General features: G+C 40.1%; 4 protein-coding genes and 1 non-coding gene across 5 annotated transcripts; 2 read left to right on the plus strand and 3 right to left on the minus strand.

Annotated features, from left to right (window-relative positions):
• Nucleotides 1-630: 630 nt before the first annotated feature.
• LOC145698462 (aspartate dehydrogenase domain-containing protein-like) lies at nucleotides 631-5,333 on the minus strand. The gene is made up of 7 exons (XM_081775664.1): nucleotides 5,231-5,333; nucleotides 4,564-4,601; nucleotides 2,831-2,929; nucleotides 2,667-2,735; nucleotides 2,408-2,485; nucleotides 1,442-1,596; nucleotides 631-820 (listed from the first exon to the last, which is right to left on the minus strand). The coding sequence occupies exons 1-7, from the start codon at nucleotides 5,271-5,273 to the stop codon at nucleotides 631-633; spliced, it is 672 nt and encodes a 223-aa protein (XP_081631790.1). The 5' UTR covers nucleotides 5,274-5,333.
• A 9,229-nt stretch (nucleotides 5,334-14,562) lies between these two features.
• LOC145698771 (uncharacterized) lies at nucleotides 14,563-15,890 on the plus strand. Its single transcript, XM_081775992.1, has 4 exons — nucleotides 14,563-14,765; nucleotides 14,808-15,084; nucleotides 15,199-15,447; nucleotides 15,571-15,890. Exons 1-4 carry the CDS (start codon nucleotides 14,639-14,641, stop codon nucleotides 15,611-15,613), a joined length of 696 nt encoding a protein of 231 aa, XP_081632118.1. The 5' UTR covers nucleotides 14,563-14,638; the 3' UTR covers nucleotides 15,614-15,890.
• A 50-nt stretch (nucleotides 15,891-15,940) lies between these two features.
• LOC145698463 (calcyphosin-like protein) lies at nucleotides 15,941-21,908 on the minus strand. The gene is made up of 11 exons (XM_081775665.1): nucleotides 21,903-21,908; nucleotides 21,495-21,596; nucleotides 20,609-20,664; nucleotides 20,003-20,054; nucleotides 19,566-19,657; nucleotides 19,427-19,495; nucleotides 19,205-19,267; nucleotides 19,064-19,163; nucleotides 18,552-18,621; nucleotides 17,353-17,404; nucleotides 15,941-16,241 (listed from the first exon to the last, which is right to left on the minus strand). The coding sequence occupies exons 1-10, from the start codon at nucleotides 21,906-21,908 to the stop codon at nucleotides 17,373-17,375; spliced, it is 642 nt and encodes a 213-aa protein (XP_081631791.1). The 3' UTR covers nucleotides 15,941-16,241; nucleotides 17,353-17,372.
• Nucleotides 21,909-23,603: 1,695 nt separating this feature from the next.
• On the plus strand, nucleotides 23,604-23,674 carry TRNAG-GCC (transfer RNA glycine (anticodon GCC)). Its single transcript has one exon. It is a non-coding gene; the product is annotated as a tRNA-Gly (tRNA).
• A 94-nt stretch (nucleotides 23,675-23,768) lies between these two features.
• On the minus strand, nucleotides 23,769-24,185 carry LOC145699714 (uncharacterized). Its single transcript, XM_081776981.1, has 2 exons — nucleotides 24,001-24,185; nucleotides 23,769-23,958 (listed from the first exon to the last, which is right to left on the minus strand). The coding sequence occupies exons 1-2, from the start codon at nucleotides 24,153-24,155 to the stop codon at nucleotides 23,799-23,801; spliced, it is 315 nt and encodes a 104-aa protein (XP_081633107.1). The 5' UTR covers nucleotides 24,156-24,185; the 3' UTR covers nucleotides 23,769-23,798.
• Between the last annotated feature and the right edge of the window lie 2,693 nt (nucleotides 24,186-26,878).

Here is a 26,878-nt window from a genome sequence, read left to right on the forward strand (position 1 = left end):
CACTTTCGTCATTCTTCAGCCAGTTCCTAATTTGCCGATAGTCTTGTCGAAACCGATTCCAAACAGGGCTAATGTGGCTTTTTTCGGGTCACCAGGCTGAGCTCGGCAACCTGTGTAGAAAACCTGAGTGAGGGTCTGAAAGAACTGAAATGAAAAGCCGCGCAGCGGCTTTTCAAAAACGAAGCCGCGAAGCGGCTTCGCCAGAATTTTGGTAGATTTTAATGGTGATATTAGCGAAGCCGCTTCGCGGCTTCGTTTTTGAAAAGCCGCTGCGCGGCTTTTCATTTCAGTTCTTTCAGACCCTCACTCAGGTTTTCTACACAGGTTGCCGAGCTCAGTCACCAGGGGTTCGAGGAATTATTAACCCGTTCGTGCGTTTTCGGTCATTTCTTTGTATAAATTCAAATTTGTCAGAAAAGAAGAAGAAACTCAATAAAATCATTGAATCAGTCGAATAAATCTTTCCTACTAGGTTAGCTAGTATTAAAATAACTCATTAGTAGGGCCGCACTTGAGTCGTTATTCTATTATGTCGGAATTATTTTTCTTTTGGGCAAGCGGGGCTGCTCGGAGCCGGACATCCTTCTAAACCCAACTAGGTCGACCCAGCGCAGCGAGAAATTAAACATTCTAACTGGATTGATAACTTGGCTGGTGACCCTTAACCATAGTGTTGACGTTGTTGGGTGCCAGTGGACACAGCTCGCGGACGGGGCCTGTTAGAGGGTTAAATAGGATTCGGGTATCTAAAGGATAAGAATATGAAGTAAGAATAACATCTAACTGCTCCCTCTTTCCTTCGTACAAAACGCAGCTGCCTTCTGCGCCGGGATCCGAAAAAGAAAGAAGAAGAAGATGAAGAATGACCTTTTTATGTCAAGGTCTGTCGATTAAAACAGAATCTCGGCCTCGAAAAAGCTCGATTATTCAGGAAAGCTGTGCATTTTCACGGGATTTGGGCGAATCCGGTGACCCGCCGAACCACCGGCCAGATGATGCGACACTTCATTTTCCATTGAAATATTTATCGAAAGCAAGACCACATCACATGTTTTCCCGCGCCCGTTTTTTATAAGCAAAACACGATGTTCAATTTTTCATTTACCGTTATTGGTCATAAAAAGCTCAAATCATATTCAATAACAGACCCCGATTGTCATTTTTGACCGACTAAATTTCCTTATGAGTCATCAAAATCCGAGAAGCCGCTAGCGCCTTCGAGCATAAACAGAAAAAAGCCGCCCAAAGCGCGGCTTAAATACTGTTTCTCGAAGCCGCAAGCGGCTTCTCGGATTTTGATCACTCATAAGGAAATTTAGTCGGTCAAAAATGACAATCGCGGCCTCTTTTCTGCGATAACTATTTAAAGTGTTTCACCGTTTCGTTTACGCTTGCGTGAATTCTAACACAGGTGTTCGTCCTTCTTCGGATCCCGGAATGATCTTTAGGCATCTTGCTCGCCAAGTCGGAATGCAGCTTTAGATGGCTCGGGTGCTTGCTCATTGTTATGTGCATCTGAGCAATGCTGTCGCGCATTCTGAAGATGTCTTCCGAGCCCCAGAGAGCTCCGCGCGCTACAAACGCGCTCCGCCGATGCTGAATGGATCCGATCGTTATTTTTAGAACAGATTTTTTGGTTCAAAATGCCGTTTTATGTTTGACATGCGAGAAAACATTTTACGGGGCATTCGGTTATTACCATTTGCTTACGTAATAAAAAATAAGCAACTACAGTTTTTATCAGAGTTGCAAATTTGCTGAGCTGAGTGAGCCGCGCTAACTGAATGAGCTGAGCAGTCGCTCCGCTCAGCTCACCTAAGTGATTTTAACACAATTTTTCTACTAAAAACACAGTAACGCTCAGCTCAACAAGCTCAGCTCAGCTCAAATATGGGTTCGCTCAGCTAAGCTCAAATTAGGGTCCGCTCAGCTCAGCTCAAATTAGGGTCCGCTCAGCTCAGCTCAAATTAGGGTCCGCTCAGCTCAGCTCAAATTAGGGTCCGCTCAGCTCAGCTCAAATTAGGGTCCGCTCAGCTCAGCTCAAATTAGGGTCCGCTCAGCTCAGCTCAAATTAGGGTCCGCTCAGCTCAGCTCAAATAAGGGTCCGCTCAGCTCAGCTGAAATACGGGTCCGGTCAGCTCAGCTCAAATTACGGTCCGCTCAGCTCAGCTCAAATTAGGGTCCGCTCAGCTCAGCTCCGCTCAATGACCTCCGAAATAGGCCACCTTAGCTCAGCTCAGCTCAGAAAATTTTTTACTCAGCTCAGCCTAGCTCAGCTCAGCAAAAATAAAGCAAAACTTGCAACTCTGGTTTTTATCGAAAGATCGACATTTAGAAAAAGCACTTGATTTGTCGCGCTCGGGGGTTTGAGAGGATGAACTCACCATAAAAGCTGATTGTTTCTCACCTTTTGGCAGAGGGTTCTAACGTTGTCTTCGACTTCCTGCACTGACAAGCCAGAAGGTGATCCGATTAACACATCCGCCTAAAACAATGCTTTTTCGAAAAGGTTACGCCTAATTAGACACATTTTATTTTCTGACATTTTTTCGGCAAGCAGATGCGCCCCTCTCTCTAAAATCAGGAATAAGCGCTTTTTCGCTCCTTTTTTCAGCTGCTTGTTTTGCATTTTGCCAAATTAAGGGCGTCCAGTTCAAAACTCTAACCTGGCTGAGAAGAGTCTCCGCATGATTCGCCCAAATCGCCGGATGCGCAACTTCAACAATCAACTCGGCCTGAAAAAGTTCAAATTCGAAGAGGTCCAATTGACCGGGCAAATTTCTTAATTTTCAATTAAGAGCGCAACTCGTTTGTAATTTTCTTTTAGAACCTGCAAAGGCATATCAGGAATGTCGTCTAAGTCCTCGAGGATCTTTTCTTCGGGGAGATCGAGTAACTTGTCCATTGATCGATTCCAGACCCAGGCGACCTAAAATTTTGAAGGTAATTTTTCTCGAAAAATAGAATAGGGAATCAAAACTGGGCTCGGCAACCTGTGTAAAAACCTGAATCAGGGTCTTAAAATTCAAAAATAAAAAGCCGCGTAGCGGCTTTTTTGAAAACGAAGCCGCTAAGCGGCTTCGCCAAAATTACAATACCAACTATGATATTCTAGAAAAGCCGTTACGCGGCTTCGTTTAAAAGCCGCTAAGCGGCTTTCCATTATAGCTCCTTAAGAACCCTGACTCAGGTTTTCTACACAGGTTGCCGACCTCAGGGTCGAACCCCGGCCACGAGAGTCTCCCCTCGAAATGTCTAAAAGTAATCCCATCCACGTCAGTTGCACCGTATTTCCTCGCCCTCCCCATAGTACGGGTGTGCCCTTATTTACCCTAAATGTATCTCTCTAACATGATGATGCTCTCAAATCCGGTTCGATCCCCCATTTGGTAATTGGTGGCGAATTGTATAACCAAAACGCAAAATGTTATCGCAGACCACAAAAGGAGCACTAGGCAATTACGTGGAATGTTATTTTCAGCGCCATTCCTTTATGTTATCCAAGCAAGATCTAATTGATCAACAACTCCAGTTTCTTGTATTTACCGCTTTGTTCGCTCTCCAACTATCCGCTCCTTCTATATTTAGCAAATGAAACCCATCGTTAACCCGCCAATACGCAGATGTTGACATGCTCGACAAAGAGAGAGCTGAGGAGTTACAAAGATGGGTTAAACAAATTCCATCATCTTTTTAGAAATAAACCGAGAACTTGATACCTTAGTATAAACGATGGAGCTATTTTTGGATGAAAAATGGCCAGAAATTCATATTTCCGGAAGGTCCATTTTTGCATCAACGGTTTTTATGCATATTTGCGCCTTGTTCTTTACGTGTTCTATGCATACAGCCCCGTTGACATTTCGGTTCAAGGGAAGAAGTTGACTTTTTCAACTGATTTCCAGATGATTTTTGATGATTGCCGCGAAAACTAAAGCCGAGTCGAAAGGCTATCTGAAAATCCCCATCGAATCGAGTCGAGTCGACTTAGTCAACTTATTAGTCGAAAAGTCGAAAAACTGGAAAAATATATAAATTTAGTCGAAAAAGTCGAAAATAAGTCGAAAAGTCAAAATTTAGTCGAAAGTCGAAAGAGAAGTCGAAAAGTCGAAAGCAAAATAGTGATTCTTTTCGACTTTTTCGACAAGATTTTCGACTTATTCGAATAGATTTTTCGACTTTCTACTCAACATTGCTCTCGACTTTTTGACTAGTCGACAATCTAGTTTACACATCGGGTCAAGTCGAGTCGAATCGAGTCGACTTATTTCCACAACCAGTCTAGTCGAGTCGAGCTAGTCTTTTCGACTAAGACTCGACTCGACTCGACTTCGACTTTAGTCGAAACTCGACGAGTCGATTTAGAACCCTGATTGAATAGAATGCTTTGAATAGAACATCACCATTCTAATAGCATAATTTGAATTCAACCAGAGATGCCATCAAAATTGACCCTAGCCTTAAGAAAATAGAAAAATATTTTTCAAAGATTACGGTATTTGATCATGCAATTCATCCTTTACCATAAAAACTAAACAAAAAGCTCTGTATATTTTGGCTTACCTCTAAATGAGCACTCTTCTCCGCATAATCATAAATTGCTTTGAACGAGATCCAAATTTTTTCATCAAATTATTGAAATTTATTGTTTCACTGTTTTTACTAAAAATTAGCTGGGATAAGACACTTTCAGGTAAGTAATAAGTAATGTTTTCCTGAAAATGATGTCAAAAGAGGACGAAAACGGCGTTTCGTAAAAGTGACGAGTGCGCACATTTTCGAGCTCTATAATATTTTCCCGTTTACATGGCTTTTCGGCGAAGTGGTCCCGCTCGGCCGCGTTTTATTTCGCGCTGCGTAATTTATTATCCTTTGTCATGGTCTATCTGCTCCGCTCACGGGAAATTTGACAAGTTTAGTCACTAATCCATTACTAGAATTTTACATTTTTGTTATCCTTAGCGACTTTTTATTTGTAGGCTTTTAAAACATTTGCATTTCATTTTTAGATTCGCGAATTAAATACTTAAATTTTAAAATCAAAATGAAAATTGGATGATTAACTCTTTTGCGCATCTAAACCAATTTTTTGGCAGGGCGCTTATTTACGGCTAAAAGGTCTGTTATTACGCGAAAAACGAAAATAGCACTGAATTATCTTCTCCTACGCTCATGCTTATTTTGAGCAAGCAATCAAGCTCAAAAAGAAACGAACCTCGGCCCCCTGTTTCTTGTCCCAATTTGCCAAATCCAACAATACCGATCCGCGTCATTGTAAACAGCAGTACACTCTCTCTCGTTGATTCCGTTTGTTTTCCCTCGTTCAATCAAATAATCAAGAAGCCGAAAAAATAACGATCTCTTATTTTCTTTATTTCTGCGCTTTTGTTTGCTCCACCCAATCCACACCCCAAAAATTCAAGAAGAAAAAATAGAATAGTTGCTATAGCGCGGCTGTTTGCTTTGATCCCACAGCTCAAAAGACGGTAGATCCTCTCAATGGTTTTTCGTTGAATTGAGATTATTCTTTTTCCGGTTTTTATTTCGAAAAATACTTTCTTACGTATCCCCTCTTGGTTTTGACAGAATTTTGTATTGCCAAGAGTAAGCTTTTGCTTTATGAAAAAGTTTCTCTGAAATATATTCTTGACAACCTATTTAAAAACCTGAGTCAGGATCTGATTAGCTAAAAATGAAAAGCCGCGAAGCGGCTTCGCTGACATTTTAAAATTGATAAGTGTGATTGTATTGCGAAGCCGCTTTGCGGCTTTTCATCTTTAGCTAATCAGAACCTGACTCAGGTTTTTACAAAGGGTTCCAACTTGGAACTTCCAAGTCTAGTCTGGAAAAGTACAAGAGAAAGAGAAATCTTCAGTCTACCTTGCCAGATGCAAGTTCGTTGATTAGTCGCGAAGTTGGACCGCAAATCTTATGACCCAAGCACCGGGTCGCCGGGATCAGTGTTATCCCTCGTTTACTCAGCCCGCAAGATCGTAATTTTTCGACGCTTAGAGCGAATTCGCCTGTTACAGTCACCATCAATTCATAAAGACCTCAGATGGACGCACTCTATTGTTCCGTAATTATTGATGAATTGCTTGATTAACGATCAAGGTTATCTAATTGGCCCTTGAGAAATGATGTTTATGAGAGTCTCGCCGCTTTAGAACTCGCTCTAGAAAAGACACTGCGCTGGGCCACTCGCAACCGATACTTAGGGCCCTTCTAATGCGATTAAACGGCGACAACCATCAACGTGCTTTCTTAATCGGAAACTTTTACGCACTGCCCCAAGTACCGAGATTCACAATTAATCAAAGACTTGCATAATCGAAACGTGAGGGATCTTACGACGGTTTCCATCGCCAAAATTTCTTATGAGTCCGATTTGTATGATCAAGAACAAGTTTTCTAAAAATGAACTTGATCGCTCCAATTGAACGATAATCAGCTAACACTTAGTCCAACATAATTGCGGCTAGAATTTAATGCAGCAAATAAAATCAGCTCCGATCGCTTATGAATCCTGGCAGCGAAATCCTGAGAAGGGCGTTGACTGCAGACTAAGCGGGCCTGAATTTTTAGAACCAGTTCAGCGCCCCGCCGGATTTACAGATGGACATGCCTGCGATCCGGCTGATTATGATCCTGAAATTAAACGGGCAGCTGAGACTTTCTACTGCTCCAATTTTCAGCGAAAGATATGTCACCTCCTTCTTAACTTTCAAGAAGTCATCTTTTCGGAAACAAGGACGGGATCGTAAGAAAAAAAAATTATAAAGAAAATTTCTCGGCAACCTTTGAAGGAAACCTGAGTCAGGTTCTGAAAAGCCGCAAAGTGGCTTTTTTGAATCCGAAGCCGCGAATTTATCATTTAAGCTCGTCAGAACCTGACTCAGGTTTTCTACACAGGTCGCCAGAACCAGACTTATAGTCATCTTACGAAAAAAGGCCAATTTTTCTGCTACCAGATTTACAGCGAACGTGTCTCATTTCTACCGCGGTAATGAGCGCTGAAAAATGTCGAATATCCGTCGCGGTAAAAATCTTCAAAATCGAAAAAATACTACGTTTTCAATTTTTCGAATTGTAAGGTGCCAAAGTAGATGTTTCGCATGGAGCAACAGAGCCTTGTGGTCGTTGAACATTTTATTTGAAGAAAAGACGCCGAAGACAAACGCCAAAAGGGATGATCTCCTGTCGACTCAAATTTTACATTCTGGCAACGTCTCTTTAGACGTCTTTCCCAAGGGTTGAGGTTTAGTGTTTTTGAAAAAAGCAGAGAAGGGCCGTTTAGACTCTCTAAGAACCACGTTGCTTACAAGATTTCTCGAAGGACACTTGGCTTGGCATCTGTTGATTCAATCGTTGACATTATGTTATTTAGGCCTATCTCAATGTGTGGTGAATTGCACAACCATTGGAGCCAACTCATGAGCTCCAGGAAAAGAGAGATTCGATAATACCGAATTGAAATTATTCATAATCCAATTAGCTAATTGGAATAGATATCAGTATCGCGGCACGGTATATGACGACCTTTTATCGACCATTTTTGTAGAGAGTAGATACTGTTCTTGATGAAAGTCGAATGTAACTCCGTTTTGTCGTTGTAAATTGCTTGCGAATCAAAGAAAATAAGGATAAAAATATGATATGGTTAGGGTTAAGGTCCGGAAACCTGTGCTGAAAACCTGAGTCAGGATTGGAAACTTCTTTAATAAAATACGGCGCTAGAATGGGGGAGGTATCAGGAACCGACAAAATCCCGAGAAATTTTGAGCAGAAATTTTCGACCAATCAGAACCCCGCATTCGCCTTACTGGCCAATCCGCAGCAGAGTAGCCGCTCACGCGAAATTTGTATTCTATAACTCTCTGAGACTTTTTGTCGATTTGTGACTCCAATGACTGTAAATTGCTGAGCCACTAAAAATTTAATGATCCTCTTTCAAACCCTGACTCAGGTTTTCCTCAAAATTTGAGGAGCTTAGGTTAGGGTTTGAAAAACCAAGAATCTCCAGGAAAACCCATTTTATAGCAAAAAAAAACTGATGCAAAAATATCCCGAAAATAAGCTCAGGAGTTAAAACGTGTTTGTATAGAAGTTCCAAAAGTTGCGAATCCCATTCCAGCGCGGCTTGATTGGTAAACAGCCTAAATTCAATTGTAAGCTCTTTTCCGCGCGTTATGAAATTTTCCATTAGAAGCGCTCGCATAGTTCAATTGATTCAAAAGATTATCCGGAAAGCGATTTCGCTTGATATTTGTTTCGCATCCCTCGCAAACCAGAATCAAAAGTTGAGCTCAAAGGTTGCCCCACAACAGCCAGTAGTCACAAGATTGTAATTCAATTTTTTCCGTCGAGAAAGAGGGAGAAATGAACTCATTCAATTTTGGTTTTTAGAAATTCCAGTCGTAGTGAGGGTTCATCATTCGAGCCTATGATTCGAGCTGTCAAATATCTCTAGAATCTAGGCAAGTGGTTAATGTAAGTGACTGGGAAGCCCCCTTGATTAGGGTTAGGGCAGCTCGAATTTTACTACCATGCCAGTTCATTTGCTCAAATTGGGAAAAACCGTCAAGGAGCGACAAAAAAAGGGCGACAAATTTTGAAGTCGTCGCTCGAAAAAATTTCGACAGAAAAGTCGATTTTTTGCGACAACTTATATGAAAACAAGTTTGTCCAAGATTTCACCAAAGTTTTGGTCAAAATCGTCGCGATTTTCTGTCCATTCAAGCCTTCTCCCTTCAGCTGCTGATTTGCCAAAATGAGTTTGTCGCGAAACTTTGTCGCAGTTTTTGTCGTTTCCCTTAACCCTAACCCTAACCTCTTACCAAGAAAAATAAGAGATGTCAGAAACCGACAAAAAAAAATTCGACAAATTTTGGGAGGAAATTTTCAACCAATCAGAAGCCAAGATTCGGCAAATCTGCCAATCAGCAGATGAGTAGTAGCCCACGCAAAATATGTCGAAATTTTTTTGTCGGTTCCTTTCACCCTAACCCTAACTTTCTACCCCGAAAAAGCTCGTTGATTTGAATCACACCCCCTTAAAATAGCAGAAACGGAACTCGCTGGTCTTGATTTTACGCACGGTAGTTCTTAAAAGAAGACCAAACCCTCTCAGAAAAGCAATTCACCACGTTATTCGCCCTCGCCAATAAAACAGTGATTCAAAACAGTCCCTTCCAAAAGAAAATTAAAAAATCTCCAGCCGCGCTGATTATAGCCAAAGAACCAAGTGCTTCAATCGAGCACAGTTCTAATTTAATTGAAAAAAGTGAACATGTCCAAAATTTTTAATCGGGCGGCGAAACAAGTGCACAGGGCTGCTACTAAAACTAATTCTAAAGCAATTTTTTTTTCAGACGTTATTGGATTGCGACAGTCACTCGGGATAAAGTGCCGCGACCAGGTGGGCTTGAGTACCGTAACTAAAATCAAGAAAGAAGGAAGAAGATTGATTTGGATTGAGTTCTTCTGATTCTTGAGCTCGGCAACCTGTGTTGAAAGCCTGAGTCAGGATCTTAAGAGCTTAACTGTTAAGCCGCATTGCGGCTTTTTGAAAAACGAAGCCGCGGAGCGGCTTTTCAAGTTGTTTGAAATAGATGCTAAAAGTGATTTCGAAGCCGCGTTGCGGCTTTTATTATTTAAGAAAGCACGTTGCTTTGCGGCTTCGTTTTTAAAAAAGCCGCGTTGCTGCTTTTTATTAAAGGTTTTCAGAACCCAGATTTTTTCTCCATCTAATGAAACTGTTTTTATTTACTCTTAAGAGAATATTTTATGATATTCAAATTGAGCTTCTTGAAAATAATCAATTGACAATTGACCTTGATTTTTTTTTTTCTTTTGATTGAGTATTTTCTTTAAATACGCAAAGCATCCGTGATTTATTTTCAGTCCAACAATCAATTCTGACAATTACCAAAAGAGTACCCAAAACAACTTTCTTTTGAAGAAGAGGCACTGCCTTCTCGGAATCTGAGCTCATCCAGTTCGCGTTGGATCTAATTTCAAATTTAATCGCCCGTAAAAATGATAATCACAACTCACCTTCCCAATTTCATCATCAAGTGTGATATTCCGCTTTTCGTTTAATTTCGAACGCGGAAAAATGAAAACGGCAGTATCATAAGTAATTATCATTATCATTATTGTCTGTCTGTTTGAATTCTAGGATTTTTGAAATAGATTCCCGGAAAAAAGAAGGCAACGCTCGTGTCTGTTCCGAATCCACCTTTCTGCGAAAAAAATTGATCCAAACATAAATTAAAACTACAATAATCAAACCATAATTATGGTTGATCGTGTAAAGGCCCCTTCATCACTGAGCTGAATTTAATTCTAAAGCCTGCTACTATTAAGCTACTCTGTTCATGTTTTGAACAGATTTTTCGTCTGCCAACATGCCTTTTTCCACCGAACCCAAAATTTTTATAACGTGACTAACAAGCTGGTCTCGGCAATCTGAAAATAAACCCTAAATTTTGTCCTGAAAAAGCATTAATGAAAATCCGCGAAAATTAATATCTTCTTAGAAATCCTGGCGAAGCTGCGTTGCGGCTTCGTTTTCGGAAAAGCCGCAGCGCGGCTATTTATAAAGCCTCCCCAGAACCATGATTCAGGTTTCAACACAGGTTTACGATCCCTGCTTCCGATAAAATAGGTTTATGTCAATTTAAAACTTCAAAAACAATACCTCTTGATGACGTAGAAAAAAACGCTTAGCAGAAGTAATTATATGTTATTTCCGGCTTCGTCTGTTCGAGCTTATAGCAAAGCTGTTTATTTTGTGATTTTGTAAAGAAAAAGAACAAGATTTTTTAAGGGATGAGAAGAAAGGTTGAAAAACGAAACAAAGCTTTATTATTCATTCTCGTTATTTTATTTTCGTTCGTTTAACTTGCATCATTAAGCCAGAAGCGGCCACTTAGAAACGTTGGTTGCTTCGAATTGTGTTGTTGATGCTCCAATTAGTGTTTGGAAACGCTTGTAAGAGGCAGATCTCACTTTGTTCTTTGGCTTTCTCTGACAACACTCTTCGCGCCGTGTTGAATTCAAATTACACAAACACTTTTTTTCGAAACTGAGAAATTTGTAGCGAGCGAATTTTCGCTGAAGACAACGTGAAAACGTTTCTTTCCAAGAAAAAAAAATATTTTTTTGGAATTAAAAAAATTACAAATCCAAAATTTATTTCTTTTTAGAGCTTTCCTCTCTCAAATAAAATTGGGGGTCCTTACTTAAGGGTGTCAACAACAATGTGTCAAAAATTGGCTGGAAATCGTTGTTGACACCCTTAAGGACCCCCCGTCAGCTTTTTTCGAAAAATCAAATTTCGGAATTTTAAAATTTTGACCCCGGAAATGGATTCTACGGGTCAAAAAACGATTTTGAGGCTTCATTTTTTGGGGGTCTATCTCGACTCCTTCACCCCCAAAATCGCATTTGAAAATTGCACTTTTCGCCGAAAATTGCCGAATTTGCCCTAATTTTGGCAAAAATATTGAATTTTCTTGTTCAAATATTCCCCTTATCAAGTTTTCAAAGCAAGTTTAACCCGAAGACGCATCAAGAACCAAAAATATGGTGTTTTCCAAAATTTCTATTTTTTGAAGAAAAAAGCTGACGGGGGGTCCTTAAGTCGCCATATAAACGGATTTCAAGCTCTTTACTTCTGAATAAAAACTGAAACACACTTTTTTCTCCCATAGATCCAAGCTAAGTTACGGGAGATGATGTTCCACTTGGTAAAATTCAGCATTCGGGATCGAACAAATTGCTATTTGATCATTACAGAATCGGGATACAGAATCTTCAAAATCGGTTCCAATCTGATTTTTTTTTCAAAATTGCAAAACCGCGGAAAAGGGAATGACACGCAACAGGAAAGTGTTTTTGCGGCTGGAGGTATTACAGAAATACTGACCTACTTGTCAAATGAGCAGATGAAGCTTCCGTGGGATCGAGTCTGAGAAACTTAGGGCTGTTTAATTTTGGTGCCTAAATTCTTGAAGCGCGTAATTGAAGGCGAATTGAAGGGATTCTAAACTGCACCTTAGTTCTTACGCTTTTGAAGGAATTGACTCAAAAAGATGAACTTTCTCCTTCTTTTTCGTCGAAAAAAGATTCTAGTGTTGATGGAACACGTGAAATTTTCACATTGCAATTTCGACGTTGACGGGGGCTCCTCGTCGCCTGACAAGTGCGAGTCAACCCGGGCGAGATTTTGCTCGCATTTTGACATCTCTTTAGGACGGTAGGGGCCTCCCCTGCTGCCCTTGTCAGCATTGGTTCAAATTTGCGAGTCGCTGTTTTCGCACGGCCAAAAAGAAAGCTGAGTCTCATTTGACATGTCGGTACTTGAGCGAGAAAGATTCTCATCTGCTCAATCAGCTCAAGCTCGCCAAAGACCATTTCAACCCCTTTTCGCCAAATTTTCGAATCAGTTACTTGCAATATCCTTTTTCTGGCTAAAAGAATCTTTCCCTTTGATTGCAATTTTACCAATAATTTCGCGAAATATAGCAAAATCGATCGCATCTCTAAACTTTCTCATAAAAACATGATTTCGAAAAAGTCATACGTAAGAAAATTCCACCCTTATTTATTATTTGAAAAAGATTCTCTTCCAAAAACTATGGTCTCGTGAGAAGTCGAAGCCCAAAACTTGGGTTCGGAAACCTGTGTAGAAAACCTGAGTCAGGGTCTGAAAGAACTAAAACGAAAAGCCGCGCAGCGGCTTTTTAAAAACTGAATCCGCAACGCGGCTTTGCCAGAATTTTTGATAGATTGTAACAGTAATATAAGCGAAGCCGCCTCGCAGCTTCGTTTAAAAAAAAAAGCCGCTGCGCTCTTCATTTTCTCCTTTCTGTCAGAATCTGACTCAGGTTTTCTACACAGGTTGCCGAGCAGAGCCAAAAACACACTCGGTAAAATTTTATTTCTTAAAAAAATGTTAAAAAAAAGAAGGACCAAATTTCGTTCCATCAGGACGCTCAAATCTGCGGTTGAATATTTCATCGCTGGTTTCATCGGAGCATGCCAAAAGCGTATTTTTCCACGAAGCGGATTTTTTTCTAGTTTTATGTTTTCACCTTCATTTCCCTTGACGATGATTGACTTGCAATCTATCTTCTGGTTTTTGACAAAAAGCGACTTAAAAATCATGATGGAAGATCTCCCTGTTTTCTTATAATTATAATATGTGAGATTGATGGAAATTAATTAGAAATTTACAGTTTCTTTTAATGTCGATTTTTTTCTCGAAAAAAATTTTTCTATCAAGGAGCTTACAAAATAGTGATTTCACGTGTCGACTTTAGTAGACTTTCTGAGTCAGCCAGAGCCGCATTCTATCGATGTAAGGTGAACATTCCAAACCGGACACCGGCCGGACAAGGCAACAAACAAAATCTACATCAGCTCCGCAATAAACGGAAGGGCAAATGGTTTTCTTTTAAACGCTCCAGAGGGGAAGAAGAGTCGTGGATTTCTTCCGCTCTAATTATCAAAAAAGAACACTGCGCTCTTATTGAGAGCTGTGCTCGGCAACCTGTGTAAAACTCAGGAAACCTGAGTCAGGTTCTGAAAAGCTAAAATGAAAAGCCGCCCAGCGGCTTTTTATAATAACCAAAGCCGCGAAGCGGCTTCGCAAATCTTTAAAAATAACTATGATTTTTCGGGAAGCCGCTTTGCGGCTTCGTTTATTAGAAAAGCCGCTACGGGGCTTTTCATATAAGGTTTTCAGAACCTGACTCAGGTTTCCTACGCAGGTTGCCGAGGCCACATTTAGAGTCGACCTTGTATTTCTTGATTACGATTCATCCTTGAATCGAAGCGGATAAAAGGATGATTTCTGGGCGAGAATATTCAGAAGGCGTTTTTAAGCATTCACAAAATCCTTTTTAATTATGAGAGCTTGATCGTTGGTGGGAGCCACGTTAGCTCAATAACTGGGCACCCCTTTCGGTGTTTGATTATCCGGCTCAATGCGGAGGAGCTGTTTTAGTTGAGAAAAAGCGACAACACATCGTGTTTTGGAACACACTCGAGCTCAGACAGATCAGCCCCGAAAATCGCCTGATAAATATGTCAGAACAAGTTCTACAAATCATTGAATAAAAATAACAAAAACAACAAAGACACGAAGCTCGTTCTATGACGGATTTACGGTTTTATCGCCGTTTCTTTAGTGTACCATTAAATCGAGATCCATCCTAAAAATCTGACAAGAGTAAAAGAAAAAGGAAAGAGAATAATCACGTGCTTTTGAAGAGGTACTAAAATTAACGAACACTAAGTCAAATAGTCTGTGGATAACGATTTTCCCTCTGACACGATAATGGAAAGTTTTATTTGCTTATTCTCATGTGATCATTGATATTTTTTTGTTGACATTCGGCGACCGCATCTGCTCTCGTGGAAAATTACGAGACCTCATTGAGTTTTGGAGTGTTGAATCACGCTTGTTCATCAAACATAGGCATCGTTACGAAGGGAAAACGAGGGCATAAAAGATGGCTCTTAGTTTCGAGTCAGCCATATCGATAACGAACTTCTAACACGAAAGGTGTTCTTTTTAATTTTTTGTCAGATTAAGGTGCAGATCTGATATCTTTGAAGATTCCTCGTTATGGGCCAGTGCATTGGAACCGAAACTTTAGACCTCCATGAAAGTCCCGATGACCAAGTTACTGGAGTTAGCAGAGAACTGACTCCAGTACTCGATCTTTCTCAACAAACTCGAGTCACAGCCGACGGTAATTTGTCAGTTAATAATGCTCGATATTCAACTTTTATAGAAATCGCCCAAGCTCTGCGAGATCTTAAACCGCCAGACGAGATCCTCTCTTCAGTGTTTCCAGAGGCACTGGCGAGCCGAAACGAAAATCAACTTGCTGGCTGGCTGTTTCTCAATCACCCTCGGCTGACAGTCTTACGACTTGGAGGACCATATCTTTCCATCTTCGCTGGATCCGCCATCGTTGGTGTTTTCATCGGATTAACCGTTGTCGTCCAGCGTGGCTCAACAATCATCTGGGTTTTCCACGACAAGGAGGACGATTTGACACCTATTCGGTGAGTAAAATAACAATGCAAACAAAGACGGCTATTTCCTGGAAGGATAAAGTCACCGAACAAAGCGATTGTTTAAAATTATGACTTTTTTATTTACTAAACGAGTCATTTTAGAGAGCGACTTGTGAAAGAAGGAGAAGGAAAGCATTCTCTTGAGGAGTACACAGTGGATGTTCCGGAAGAGTTTCTCATTCGTCCTCACCCAGTTTCTGAAAATATTAAAACGACTTCGCCCAAAGAACCATCGACAGCTCCGATTTCCGTACCAAAGCCGCCCAGAACTCCGATGACTCCATCGAAAAGCAGACATAACTCAACTTCTCGGTCATTTTCTCGAAGATCCTGTGGCCGTTCCTCCATCGGGTAAAAACTTGATAAAAATTAGTAATTCGCTTGAGCCTGTGTAAATATTTGACAGCTTTACGACTTATCCCTTCTATAGATTCTTCTTACCGTTAAAAAAATTAGTCAAATATTTTATTTTAGCACACTTTCCACCATTTCTGGTAATCTCGTTTCTCCTGTTTGAACGGTTCCGAATGCAACAAGAAATCCAAGACGATGAAAAAAATTCCATTTCTTCTGTTTTTAATGCAACAAATCTTCTTTTCTGTGCTCGAAAACCTGTGTCGAACCCTGAGTTAGTGACTGAAAGATTTAAAATTAAAAGCCGCGGAGCGGCTTTAAAAAACCGAAGCCGCGTGGCGGCTTCGCCAAAATTACCATCAAACTTTTATATTTTAATTATTTTCAACCTGACTCAGGTTTCTACACAGGTTTCCGGCTCAAGGCAATAATTGTACAAAAAGGAAAAATTCTAATAAAAGTGAATGAAAAACGTATTTCCGTGGATAATTCAAATAATTTTAATTCAAATGATTTAGATCGCTTGCTTTGAACATGAAATTAACTTCCCCTACAAGTTTCGTTCTCTATGCTGCTATTTTGCTAGAAGACAAGAATAATTTGAATACAAGAAAAAACAACAAGAAGTGAAATTAAAACACAATTTTGGTAAAGAGAGAGAAAGCAGGTTTTTTTCGAGGTTTCAGGTGATAAAGAAAACATTTTAAACAATAAAGCAATTATGTGGTGGCGGCGGTGGTGTTTGAGGAACCAGGAAGGGCTCTCTCCGCGGCGGGAAACGTGAGCTCGAGCTGAAAAGACGGAAATTTTCTTGTGATCGATTTTAGAGAGCGCTGCCACTTGAAATGCTGAAATTAAGCGCGCGACAATAAAATTCAACTGCTTTAACTTCGCGTTTTCAAATAACAAAAAAGCTTGGCAAACGGAAGTTCGAAAAAACTTATGTCAAGTGAACGTGGTTTGATTCTCGTGGCGGCTTTAATCTACCTTGATAGGGCGGAAAATAGCCTTCAAATAGGATAGAAGCAAGATAAACCCGACAGTTATCGGCGAGGTCTTTAAGTTATGATTCAATCAAATATAAACCGTATTGATCTTTTTTCCCTTTACTTCCAATTGTCACTAGAGAAGGATCGAGAAGCCGCTTGCGGCTTTGAGTATAAAAAAAAACATCGAAAAGCCGCACTTCGAATTTTGTTTTACTTGAAGCCGCAAGCGGCCTCTCGATCCTACTCTAGTGACAATTGGAAGTTAAAATTAGTCGCTCAGAAATGAGAATATTAACGGCTTAAACATTCTTGGCTGATAAATGTATAGATCGGGATTCTCATTTCTCAGTGGTTAATTTTCCCTTGACTCCAATTTTCACTAGAGTAGAATCGAGAAGCCGCTTGCGGCTTCGAGTAAAAAAACATTGAAAAGCCACGCTTCGAGCGGCTTAAATTTCGTTTCACTCGAAGCCGCAAGCGGCTTCTCGATCCAACTCTAGTGAAAAATGGAGTCAAGGGAAAAATATGCCAAAAATGCGTCAGAAACGAGAATTTAAACGGTCTGATTTTACTTCGTGTGCGGGAACATTCCCCCACGATTTGTACCGGATTCTGCGCCGGATAAACTGCGAAATTTGGGGCTTCCGACGGGCTTTCCTTGCTGTCAAAGTGCTTAGCTCTAAAAGTGATTTATGGAACACGCTCGTTTCTATATTGTAATTAAGGGTGGCGAGCCATAAATATTTACTCAAATCTAGCCCGCTGAGTTGTTCAGGGGAGCCTTAAGTACTCGCTTAGGTTGCTACAGATGATTCTCTTCATAAGCTTTTCAGAAAACCATTTTTCTTAGTGGCTTTTTCCGCAAAAAAAAACTTGACCGCTTTTTCTGCAGCTTGGTAAATAACGCGCTTACCCCATTCTTTGGACGATCGACTACAGCTTCCAGGCGTTTCGCATCATAACATCAGTAACTCGGGTTAGGCACACGTGTTGAAACAGATTTATTACGGATTTTAAAACTCTTAGTGGTCTAGCGCCCATTCCTCAGAAACAAGACTACATCGATTTTCATATTAAAAATTGGATACTATTACCTTAGCCATTAATTTTTCACCAATTCGAAGATAATTATCAGTTTATTGAAAAAAATAGATTTATCAGTTTGGGAAAAATTTAAGCAGATTTTTGGCAGGAGCGATTTTTAAAGTCTTGTTTGGAAAGAAACCGTCATTTTAATTTCTTCCGTCGTGGAACTTTGTCTGAAGAAGTAGTTGACTCGGTCGGCGATGATCATATCTTTTTCGATGTTTTTGCAAAAGTTCATTTTTTAGTTTAGTTCTTTTTTGAGTTCTTGTTTTTCGTTTTTTGATGGACTGAGGGGATCTGAGAGCGGTTATATACGCTCGCGGCAGGATTTCCATCGAAAAAAACGAATGGAAATGCGGTGCAAATGATCTTTGGAAAGACATAAAGCGCTAGATACGTAACGACGTCTCTATAGTTACGTCTGACGATCTACAGTAACGCAGCTTTCACGTTTTCCCATGTAGTTAGCGACCATTTCCGTTTGAACATGGAATCGCTGTTGGAAATCCCGCTGGAAGTGAATATAATCGACCGCAGCTTCCCACTTTCCAACCACAAAAAAGACAAAAACTCAAAGTCAAAAACAAAAAAGAAAAAAATGAACTTTTCCTCCACCATCCAACAAGACATCATCGCAGCTGACAAAGTCAACTACTTCTTCAGACAATGCTCTCGAAGCGAAGAAATCAAAATGCTCGTTTCTTATCAAACAAGACTCTAAAAAACTCAAAAAATGACAACACTGATAAATCGACTGTATGAACTGATAAACCAATTTCTGACGAAATAAAACTGATAATCTCTTTCAAAAATGTCTTTAAGGTTACTTCCTTCGATTTCCCGAAAGTTCGAAATTTAGCTCATTTTTGTTGAGTACCCTAAAAACGGCTCTGACAGAATCGAGATCTATGATAGATCTACTTATAGACCCCTTGTCTCAAGCTCAAGCATTTGCAGGTTCAGAGTTATTCAATGCTAAAGTTGGGGAAATCGAAGGTAGTACCCTAAATTGTGCCTAACCCTTCCCGAAATAAGCATCAGTATCAATGCTCGCAGAAACTCCGGAGTAATAATTGAGAAATTCGTCGTGCGTCACCTTAAAATTAATAAAAATAAAGGAAAAACCACTTATCGCCGGACAGGGGCTCGCAGCTCGATAAGGGTAGCAACGTGCAGTTTCTAACAAATATCTTTTTTATATCTCATTTTCTAATTTGCTGCGTTAGTATAAAGAAACAGAGCCGTTATCGATTATTCTGGGGCAGCGCAACGGCCAGCTGGGCGACGCTACGTGTTAGATAAAGCTCTAGCCCTGTCGTCGAAGAAAAATATCATCATTTATGACATTTATCGCTAAAACGGCCTGTTGCTTCCCAATCAGCTGGACACGCGTCACAGAGCAAAATCAGAGCACGTGCAGAACGCTCCTGCTTCTCGAGTTAGACTCTCGCTGTCTGCAAAACGTGATGGCATCTAACTCGATAATGGACAAGTCTCTGGCAGAGCTTGATAATCAACGATAATCGGCTCGCGCTCACCTGCCCATCTGGATCGTTTGGAGAGTCGAATGATTTCAAAAACTCCAAGAAAACGTCGTCCTCGGTGTATTCCCCGTTGATGTATTTTTGTGAAACTGAATCTTTTTAGAAACAACAGCAAAGGTAAAAATTGATACCTTAGGGTTGTAGACGCCCCGAAGATCATCAACAGTGACGACACCATCGCCACTCTTGTCGAGCTTCCTGAACTGGGCTCGACAATCTGTTTGGAAAACCTGAGTCAGGTTTTGAAGAGCCGAAGTGGTTTCGCAAGTGTTTGAAAATAGATAAGAGTGATTCAATTGCAAAGCCGCTACTCGGCTTTTCATTTTAGCTCTTTAGAACCTAACTCAGGTTTTTCACACAGGTTGCCGAGCCCAGTTCCTGAATGCCTGCGCAATTAGGCTTTTTCGATTCTTGCTCATTGGCGGCCTTTGGTTGGTTCTAGAGCTGTTTTGCAAGGTACCATGAAGGGTTATCAGAAATGAGAGGTCGATTGAACCATTTCCTAAGAGCAATTAAAAACTCATCAAAGTCCAGTGATCCACTCCCATCGCGATCCATTCTCGAGTACATCTCCGTGATTTCATCCGGCTACCGTGGAAATTCCTTTTTGTCAATCAAAAATGCAAGTGAAAAAGGTGTCCTCGACCAAGTGGCGGATAAATGAGTCTGGCGGGGGTCCACCTTGTCCCGCCACCGCCAAGTCACCACCCGTCTTTGTCCCAGATTTCAAATTTCATCACTCACGGTTTCTCTAAAACCAGCCAATTTGAATGTTAGCATACGCCCGGGTCTTATTTTGCGAATTTCTCTGAGATTGGAGTTGATTATTCCCCGCACGAAAAGATCATGGGCGCCGTACTTTCGAAGGTACATAACTGCATCCGTCGTCTTGTTACGATTTTTTGTTTTCAAAAAAGAAGAGATTTAAAAAGCAATTTCCTCCAGATCGACACCGTAATCGCGCAGGCCACGTTTGAATTCCTGACGCGGGTTTCACTTTGTGGCCACAGAACCTTTTGCAGGAAAATTAAGTCAACTAAAAGAACTAAGAACTTTACTTCTTATCCCCTTACACTTTCTTCTCTTGTCCCGAAATCACGACACTTTGAAGTCGACCCTCTTATCTAACTTTGTTTCTAAATGACTTTCTCATTTAAAAATTTTTCGAGTTTTTGAATGAAATTATCAAGCAAATTTTCCTAAGAAAAAAGACGACTGAAAACCCTAACCCTAACCCAAAAATAGGGTGTCGTCATGAACCGACAAAGAAATTTCGAAAAATTTTGCGTGGGTGGCTACTCGGCTACTGATTGGCCGGTTAGCCGAATGCGAGCTTCTTATTGGTTGAAAATTTCCACGCAAAATTTGTCGAAATTTTTATTGGTTCCTGACACCTTCCCCCAAAACCCAGCTAATAACCCTAACCCTAGGCCATTTTTCAACACAGGGGTGAATTTTAAAATGAAGCGGATGAGGTCCTTAATTTTCATCTCTTGATAAACTTCTCGCAAATTAGAGCTGTGGCGGAAACCGTCCTGAAAATCAATCTTCTTATTCCCGTCATCGTCCATTATTCGGAAAGTACGGCCGAGTCCCTGAAACATACGAGTCCGGAAATGTGATTAATTCCATGACGAAAGAGAGTCTTTCCAATTTGTTCAACCCTCTTTCGACTTTTGAGGGCCGCGATAAAGAGCCGTGCTTTTTCCGCTAATGCGTGTGTACTGCTCGGACAGCAGACTATCGAAAAAGCCAAGCTGCTGTGTTTTTAAAACGCCTTTGTTAAACATTCCCTTTCTAAACACATCTTGAAAGGGATGAATTTCAACCAGGCGACTCTTACGTGGCCACCGTCGCTATCGCTATTTCCTGATGTCAATTTTCCGGGCTCCGACTTTCCGGAAATTGTTCATTTCTGGCCGTCGATATTTACGAATTATTTGACCCCCAACTAAGTAATTTCAATTTTTGAGCATCAAAACTTATCGCGGCTTTTACGGAGCTACTAAATGTGCAAATTAAGGGAACCCTTAGTATAAATCAAAGTAGCGGTGAATTTAAAAATCACGTTCGACAAGAAAAGAAGTAAGTCTGTGTTCAAGGGTGCTCACTCAAGAAGACGTTAGAACATATCTCGAAGTCGGATAATCCACCCGTTATCTGATCGACTACAGAACAGCTTGCCCTTTGAAGAACTGAGATATTGCACTTTTCATAAACACACGTTCTATTCTGCGTTCAAGAAGAAGGATACTCTTTTCTCGGCATACTGTGCAGAAACCTGACTCAGGATCCAGAAAAAGCACATCTTCTTGAGTAGCCACAAAACTCAGTTTTTTTATTAATGCCTTTTCAGGGCCCTGACTCAGGTTTTCACACAGTTAATCCACCTCAAAGATAGGCTGGCGGGCTAATTTCTACGTACCTTGATTCCTGATGATCCACGAGAAAGGCATTGAAGACGCAGTTTTTCGAGAGGATCCTTTTGATTGAGATTTAAAGTGAACTTCAGAGCTTCCTTGGGAAGCTTTTTTCGTCACCTTTTCTCCCCAAAAAAATGAATAAAACCTCATTCCTTTGTTTCTCGCAGTTTGGATTTCGCGGCTTGCTGCATATGAAAATCCCCACGAGCGGTTCCCATTTCTCTATCTACTTTTTATATCTCTACCGATCAAAATTCGAAGAAGAATTAAATTAGAATTACTAATTCAAAGTTAAAATAAAGTTTGATTTTTGGAAAAGGGCCGTTGCTAAGGTGCACAAAAGCGGAGTAAAAAAAATAAGAGAGGGGCTTTGTTCAAAGTGCTATAAAAGTGAAGACATAGAGGAGTACCAACATTTTCTGAGGAAAAAAATTTTGAAAGAGGTTTTTCAAGAGCGATTTTTTACGTTTTGATAGAGCTAGAAATTTTTTATTGTCTATTTTCGAGAGGAAAAAATTAGGTTTTCGAGTACTAGAACCGTTCCCTTTGAGTTTGGACTTCTTTCTCCATTTTTTTCAATTAAATTCTCTTTTCCTTCGTGAATTTAAGTTTTTCCTTTGAAAGCGAATTTTCAGGACCAAACTGCGAACTGAAAATATGCCGGAAAAAGAATGAGTTGCCTTTGTTTCCGGACAATGGGAATTATCTTCAAAGAAATGGAGTTCCATTTGATCGTTCATTTTTATTCATCACGTTTTTCGCGAATTGATCCAGAACAGTTCCACTGACTTCGATTTTTCTCAAAAATGGAAAAGTAATTGACGATTATGACTTGGAGCGAACTTCGACGGGTGCGAATTAAAATAATAAGTTGAACCTTGCTTTCGTTTGCTCATAATGACACTTCTAAAAGGGCTGTTTTACAAATTGCTAAAGAGCAAGTGCTTCATATCGGGTGGTAAAAATAATTGAGAGCGCAAAACAATTCCATTCAAATTCGAATATTTGAAATGATAAAATGAACAATTTTGAGATTGCACTCTTCATTTTAAAAGATATGGGCTGAACTGAATGGCTGTTTTCGTTCTTCAACTTATCACAGAAATTTCAAACCGTAATTTTTTCTTGTAAGGAGAAATTTATTTCAGCAAATTTTCTATGCAAAAATCAGAAGGATTTGTGTTGTTTACTTTACTTCCATTGTTGAGAAGCTAGATCAAGCCGTGTTCCTTCTGAAGAATGCTTTTTAATTCTGCTTCCAGTCTAAATGAACAAACCGCGAGCTGCTGGGATCCTCGGGCATCTTCAACAGGATCGTGCTTGTTGGAAGAGTGGAAGATGGAGCCGAGGTTCTGCGTGTCGATGGTCCCTTTGTAGGCAATGTTGTGCGTCAATCTTTTACGAAATAAGCTTTGAGATGAAATTATCGCTTTTTACAAGGCAATAAATAGAAGGTATTATCCGCTCCTGCTCAAGTCGCACTGAACATTGTGCCCTCCAATGACTTTGTCGGACGTCTTCGTTTCCAAGATCTCCGTCATTTGCTCAGGGCACGCAGCTATAACAACAACAAGCTCTTATCAAACTCGACTACCGTACTTCCTTTGAAGATTTTCTGTCCAGTTTGAGAAACCACCGCCGCGGACAACATTCCGTGCTTGTTAGGCCCGTCAACATCAATGAAGACAACCTTGGACTTTTTGTTCTTTCGTCCCATCCCCTCTGTTTCTTGTCATGCGCTCTTTTGATACTGATGAGAAGAATTTTCGAACTCTCGTTTATAAATCCGAGAAAAGGGAAAACCGAATGAGAAAACAAAAAATGATAAACTATCAATGATAGTGTAACCTCAAAGCCAAAAGAGCCTCGAATGATTTTAGGGCCCATTATTCTAATATTCTTAGGCTGACAATCACAGTGGAGATGAGAATTCCTCGACAGTGCTGAAAATATCACGAATGACACAAGTGTCACGAAAACATGTTTATTTTTCGTATCATTTTCAGTAAAATTCTAGCACCTAGCCCGAGCCTACTAAGGCGAAGTACCACCAGTGCTATTCAAGTACCTATAAAAGGTTTTATAATAACAAACAAATAATCCTCCTCCAAGCAACGTTGGTTCAGTGGTAGAATTCTCGCCTGCCACGCGGGAGGCCCGGGTTCGATTCCCGGACGTTGCAAGCTTTTGGAAATCTTATCAATTTTGACTGACATCAAGGAAGACTACAGCGGGCTTCGGAAAAAACTCATGCCAGGAATGAAAAACGATTCTTTTCAGTTTTTAGCGTTTATTAAAAATATTATCTATAGTCCTTTTTTGGCACGTTTTTTATGGATCTTTCCGAAGAGAGCGTTAAGGTTATCGTTATTGGGTGCTTCTGAATCGCTGTTTTCTCGAGGTGGAAGAATTGGTGCAGAATTGATTGATAGTCGACTTGTTCTTCTGCCTGTATCTCTTTGTTGTCTGAAATAAGAAATAAGGGTCTGAACGCGTTGTAAAGCTTACAGCATGTTTTCGATGTTCGCGCCAAGTTGACTTTCTCGCCTCGCAACGATAGAAGTTCTGCTCTGTCTTTTTTCTGCCATTTGACTGAGGCGTCGTTTTGTTTTGGCGATTTCCTTCTCGCTCATATTTTTTTCGTCCACTTCTTCATCGAGCATATCGCACAGTTCTTCGAAAGTACTTTCCTTTACTGTAAATCGGAATCAACAATGATAAATCAGTTCTCAGGAAAATGAAGTTAGATCCGGGCCTGTTTGCTTTTCGAGGTTTCCACACATGACGACGGGTTTATTCAATTTTTTCTCCCTCTTCGGCATCGCCTTTTTCCTACCAAAGCATTATTTTTCCCCGAATTTATTAAAATTTTCTTACGGGATCAACGGCTTCTTCGTGGACTTTCTCGTTTTCCTGTTTGATGCAGGTTCTGAGCAGCAGGAAAGTGCGCCGCCCATTTTTTACGCACTTTCCGTACTCGTTACTTTTGAAACTGAAAATAAATAATACCAGCAAATGATGCTTGTTCTGCGATCTAGAATCGAGTTCATGGATCCTCGAGTTGATGATATTCCGTTGTTCAAACTGTTCATCGCTCAACTTGATTGATACCAATCAATGCTTTTCAACAACAATAGAAGGGTGCTTTCTTCAACTACAAGAGATCATTACTTTTATGATACGCTGTGCTCGGCAATCTGTGTAGAAAACCTGTGTCAGGGTTATAAGTTATAACTTATAAGAGAGTCTTGTTAGAAGCCGCGCAGCGGCTTTTTTTTTAACAAAGCCGCTTCGCGGCTTTGATTTTCCAAAAGCCGCTGCGGGGCTTCTTGTCAAAGCTGTTTTAGAACCTGACTCAGGTTTTCTACAAAGATAGGGAAGACTAGAGAATAGCATTTTTTATCAATTTTGTTATTTTGTCGGCGGATTCAATCATTCAAATAGGAGTAATTGAATTTGATATTCACGGTAACAAGAGCCCATTGTGACGATTTGCCTTGAACCAGGTCAAACCATCTCAAATATGATTAACAAAAACTCTGACTCGGAAAAGAAAAGCTTGAGAGTATTTTTGTAATAATTAGTGCTTTTAAAACCACGTGCAAAAATCTGCTTATCGCCAAACAGAAAAAGAAGGTCCAAAAGAAGAGACATTCGCAAGACCATTATTTCGATTCATCGTAAATTTCTTCATTTTCGTAAGTTGATTTATTTGATGAGAGAGAGACAGAGGCAACTTGGGTTCAGATTAATTTGCTATTGTAGGAGCCACAAAATTTAATTAGCTTTGAATTGAATGTTAATAGTTTCTTTTACTTTTATTTGCGTCCCGGTTTGATGGGAAATAAACTAAAGAGACACATAGATGAAGACAAATTATGAAATTATTTCTTTCTTATCTCGTAAGCTGTCAAATTAATTATAAGATCAAACCATACAAAGATAAGGATATTATCAAAAATAGAAGGTTCTCATTTCAACGCGCAAATACCTCTTGGAAATCGCCATTTTTTCGAATTTCGTATTCGTCAAAAGGGTCCCTTTTTAACGGATTTTCTAGCCTCAGACTTGTTTCGTGTTAACAAGGGAGAAAATCCGTTAAAACGCGGACCTTTTTGACGATTATTTTATCCGTTAAAAAGGTAAGATACCGTACTTGCGCGTCAAAATGGGGGCCTTATTTTTCTTTTGAGACTTTTTTGGATTTGAAATTGACAAGAAGAATTGATGTCTTGTCTTTTCAATCATACTCAAGGAGCAAGTGCAAATACTTTGTCTCTTTCTTTTGAATATTTGATTAGCTGGCTCTTATTCCGACATACGTGCCGATATTCATGAATTCTAGTACTTATTTCACCTCGTTTCAGTGGCGCGAAGTGATGTGACGGGCCACTGAGAAAGTGTGAAAAGGTCTCTTCGCTCGCGCAGTCTGAGCTGAACTTGGGAACAAAGAGGAGAGACAAATATGATTAAAAAGGCAACTTGATTAAAAAACACTGGGCCAAATCAGAGAAAGAAACGAAGGAAAAGAAGCAGACACCTGCCAAGAGATGAAGAGGATTAGGAGAAGGCGCGGGCCCCCTCAAATATGCTGACTGTAATTTAATAGACGGATAAACTGGGGATAGAACTCCTGTAACTGTAAATAGGAGATAAGAGAGCCCGCGAAAGGCTTTCTGCCAGCTTTTCGCGAAGAAATTCGATGATTGCCATTTCCGAAAAATACGATGGAGAGGATTTGCAAGGTTAGTTACTGTAACTCTCGGGAACCTATGAACTCGGTTATGGACAATGCAATAATTCGCTAATGGAAAGTTTTCTGTTTCGATTATATTGAGAATATTTTGTAAAATTACTGAGTCAGAAATTTCGATCGTAAAATGGTCTTTTTGTCTGAGGGCGTAGAGAATGCTTAATCGTCGTTTGCTTTTTGTCCTTATTAATGAGGATTGACCTACTTTTTTGTACCGAGAATCAATTATTAATTTTACAATTTGCGAATTCCAATAGTACGTACAATATTGCAAACGGCTGATAAAAATAAAGAGAGAGAAAAGGAGGATGGGCTTTTTGAAGTTGAGTGTCATTCTAGGTACGTTTTATTTGTTTTAAAAAGAGGGGGTTAGGGTTAGGCTCAGGTTAAAGGTCAAGGTCAGGGTTAGGGTTAGGGTACCTTTCATAGATCGGCGATCTAAGATCGCCATTTTAACGGATTGAATACTCCTCAAGAGGGTCCTCATTTTAACGGATTCTCTGAAATATTGTTAGATAATAAATCTGGAGCTAGAAAATCCGATAATTTGAGTACCCGCCTGAGGAATATAACATCTGTTAAAATGGTGATCCCATTGAAAAAAGGAGTGATACATTTATTACTTTCCTCCTT

Source organism: Oikopleura dioica, chromosome 2, assembly GCF_907165135.1.
Source record: "Oikopleura dioica chromosome 2, OKI2018_I68_1.0, whole genome shotgun sequence".
In the NCBI taxonomy this organism is placed as follows: domain Eukaryota; kingdom Metazoa; phylum Chordata; class Appendicularia; order Copelata; family Oikopleuridae; genus Oikopleura; species Oikopleura dioica.

What these genes read in the sequence shown, in the direction of transcription:
- LOC145699714 (XM_081776981.1), bottom strand. Translation starts at nt 24,155, where the DNA reads ATGCTCGATGAAGAAGTGGACGAAAAAAATATGAGCGAGAAGGAAATC. An exon ending in GCGAACATCGAAAACATGCT is followed by an intron (nt 23,959 to 24,000) that starts GTAAGCTTTACA and finishes TTCTTATTTCAG; the next exon opens with ACAACAAAGAGATACAGGCA.
- LOC145698463 (XM_081775665.1), bottom strand. An exon ending in CTTCGGGGCGTCTACAACCC is followed by an intron (nt 19,164 to 19,204) that starts TAAGGTATCAAT and finishes TTTCTAAAAAGA; the next exon opens with TTCAGTTTCACAAAAATACA. An exon ending in CAAACGATCCAGATGGGCAG is followed by an intron (nt 18,622 to 19,063) that starts GTGAGCGCGAGC and finishes ATTAATTTTAAG; the next exon opens with GTGACGCACGACGAATTTCT.
- LOC145698771 (XM_081775992.1), top strand. Translation starts at nt 14,639, where the DNA reads ATGGGCCAGTGCATTGGAACCGAAACTTTAGACCTCCATGAAAGTCCC. An exon ending in AACTCGAGTCACAGCCGACG is followed by an intron (nt 14,766 to 14,807) that starts GTAATTTGTCAG and finishes CAACTTTTATAG; the next exon opens with AAATCGCCCAAGCTCTGCGA. An exon ending in TGTGGCCGTTCCTCCATCGG is followed by an intron (nt 15,448 to 15,570) that starts GTAAAAACTTGA and finishes ATTTTATTTTAG; the next exon opens with CACACTTTCCACCATTTCTG.
- LOC145698462 (XM_081775664.1), bottom strand. Translation starts at nt 5,273, where the DNA reads ATGACGCGGATCGGTATTGTTGGATTTGGCAAATTGGGACAAG. An exon ending in ATTTGGCAAATTGGGACAAG is followed by an intron (nt 4,602 to 5,230) that starts AAACAGGGGGCC and finishes TCTCGTTCAAAG; the next exon opens with CAATTTATGATTATGCGGAG. An exon ending in AGAAGAGTGCTCATTTAGAG is followed by an intron (nt 2,930 to 4,563) that starts GTAAGCCAAAAT and finishes TCAAAATTTTAG; the next exon opens with GTCGCCTGGGTCTGGAATCG.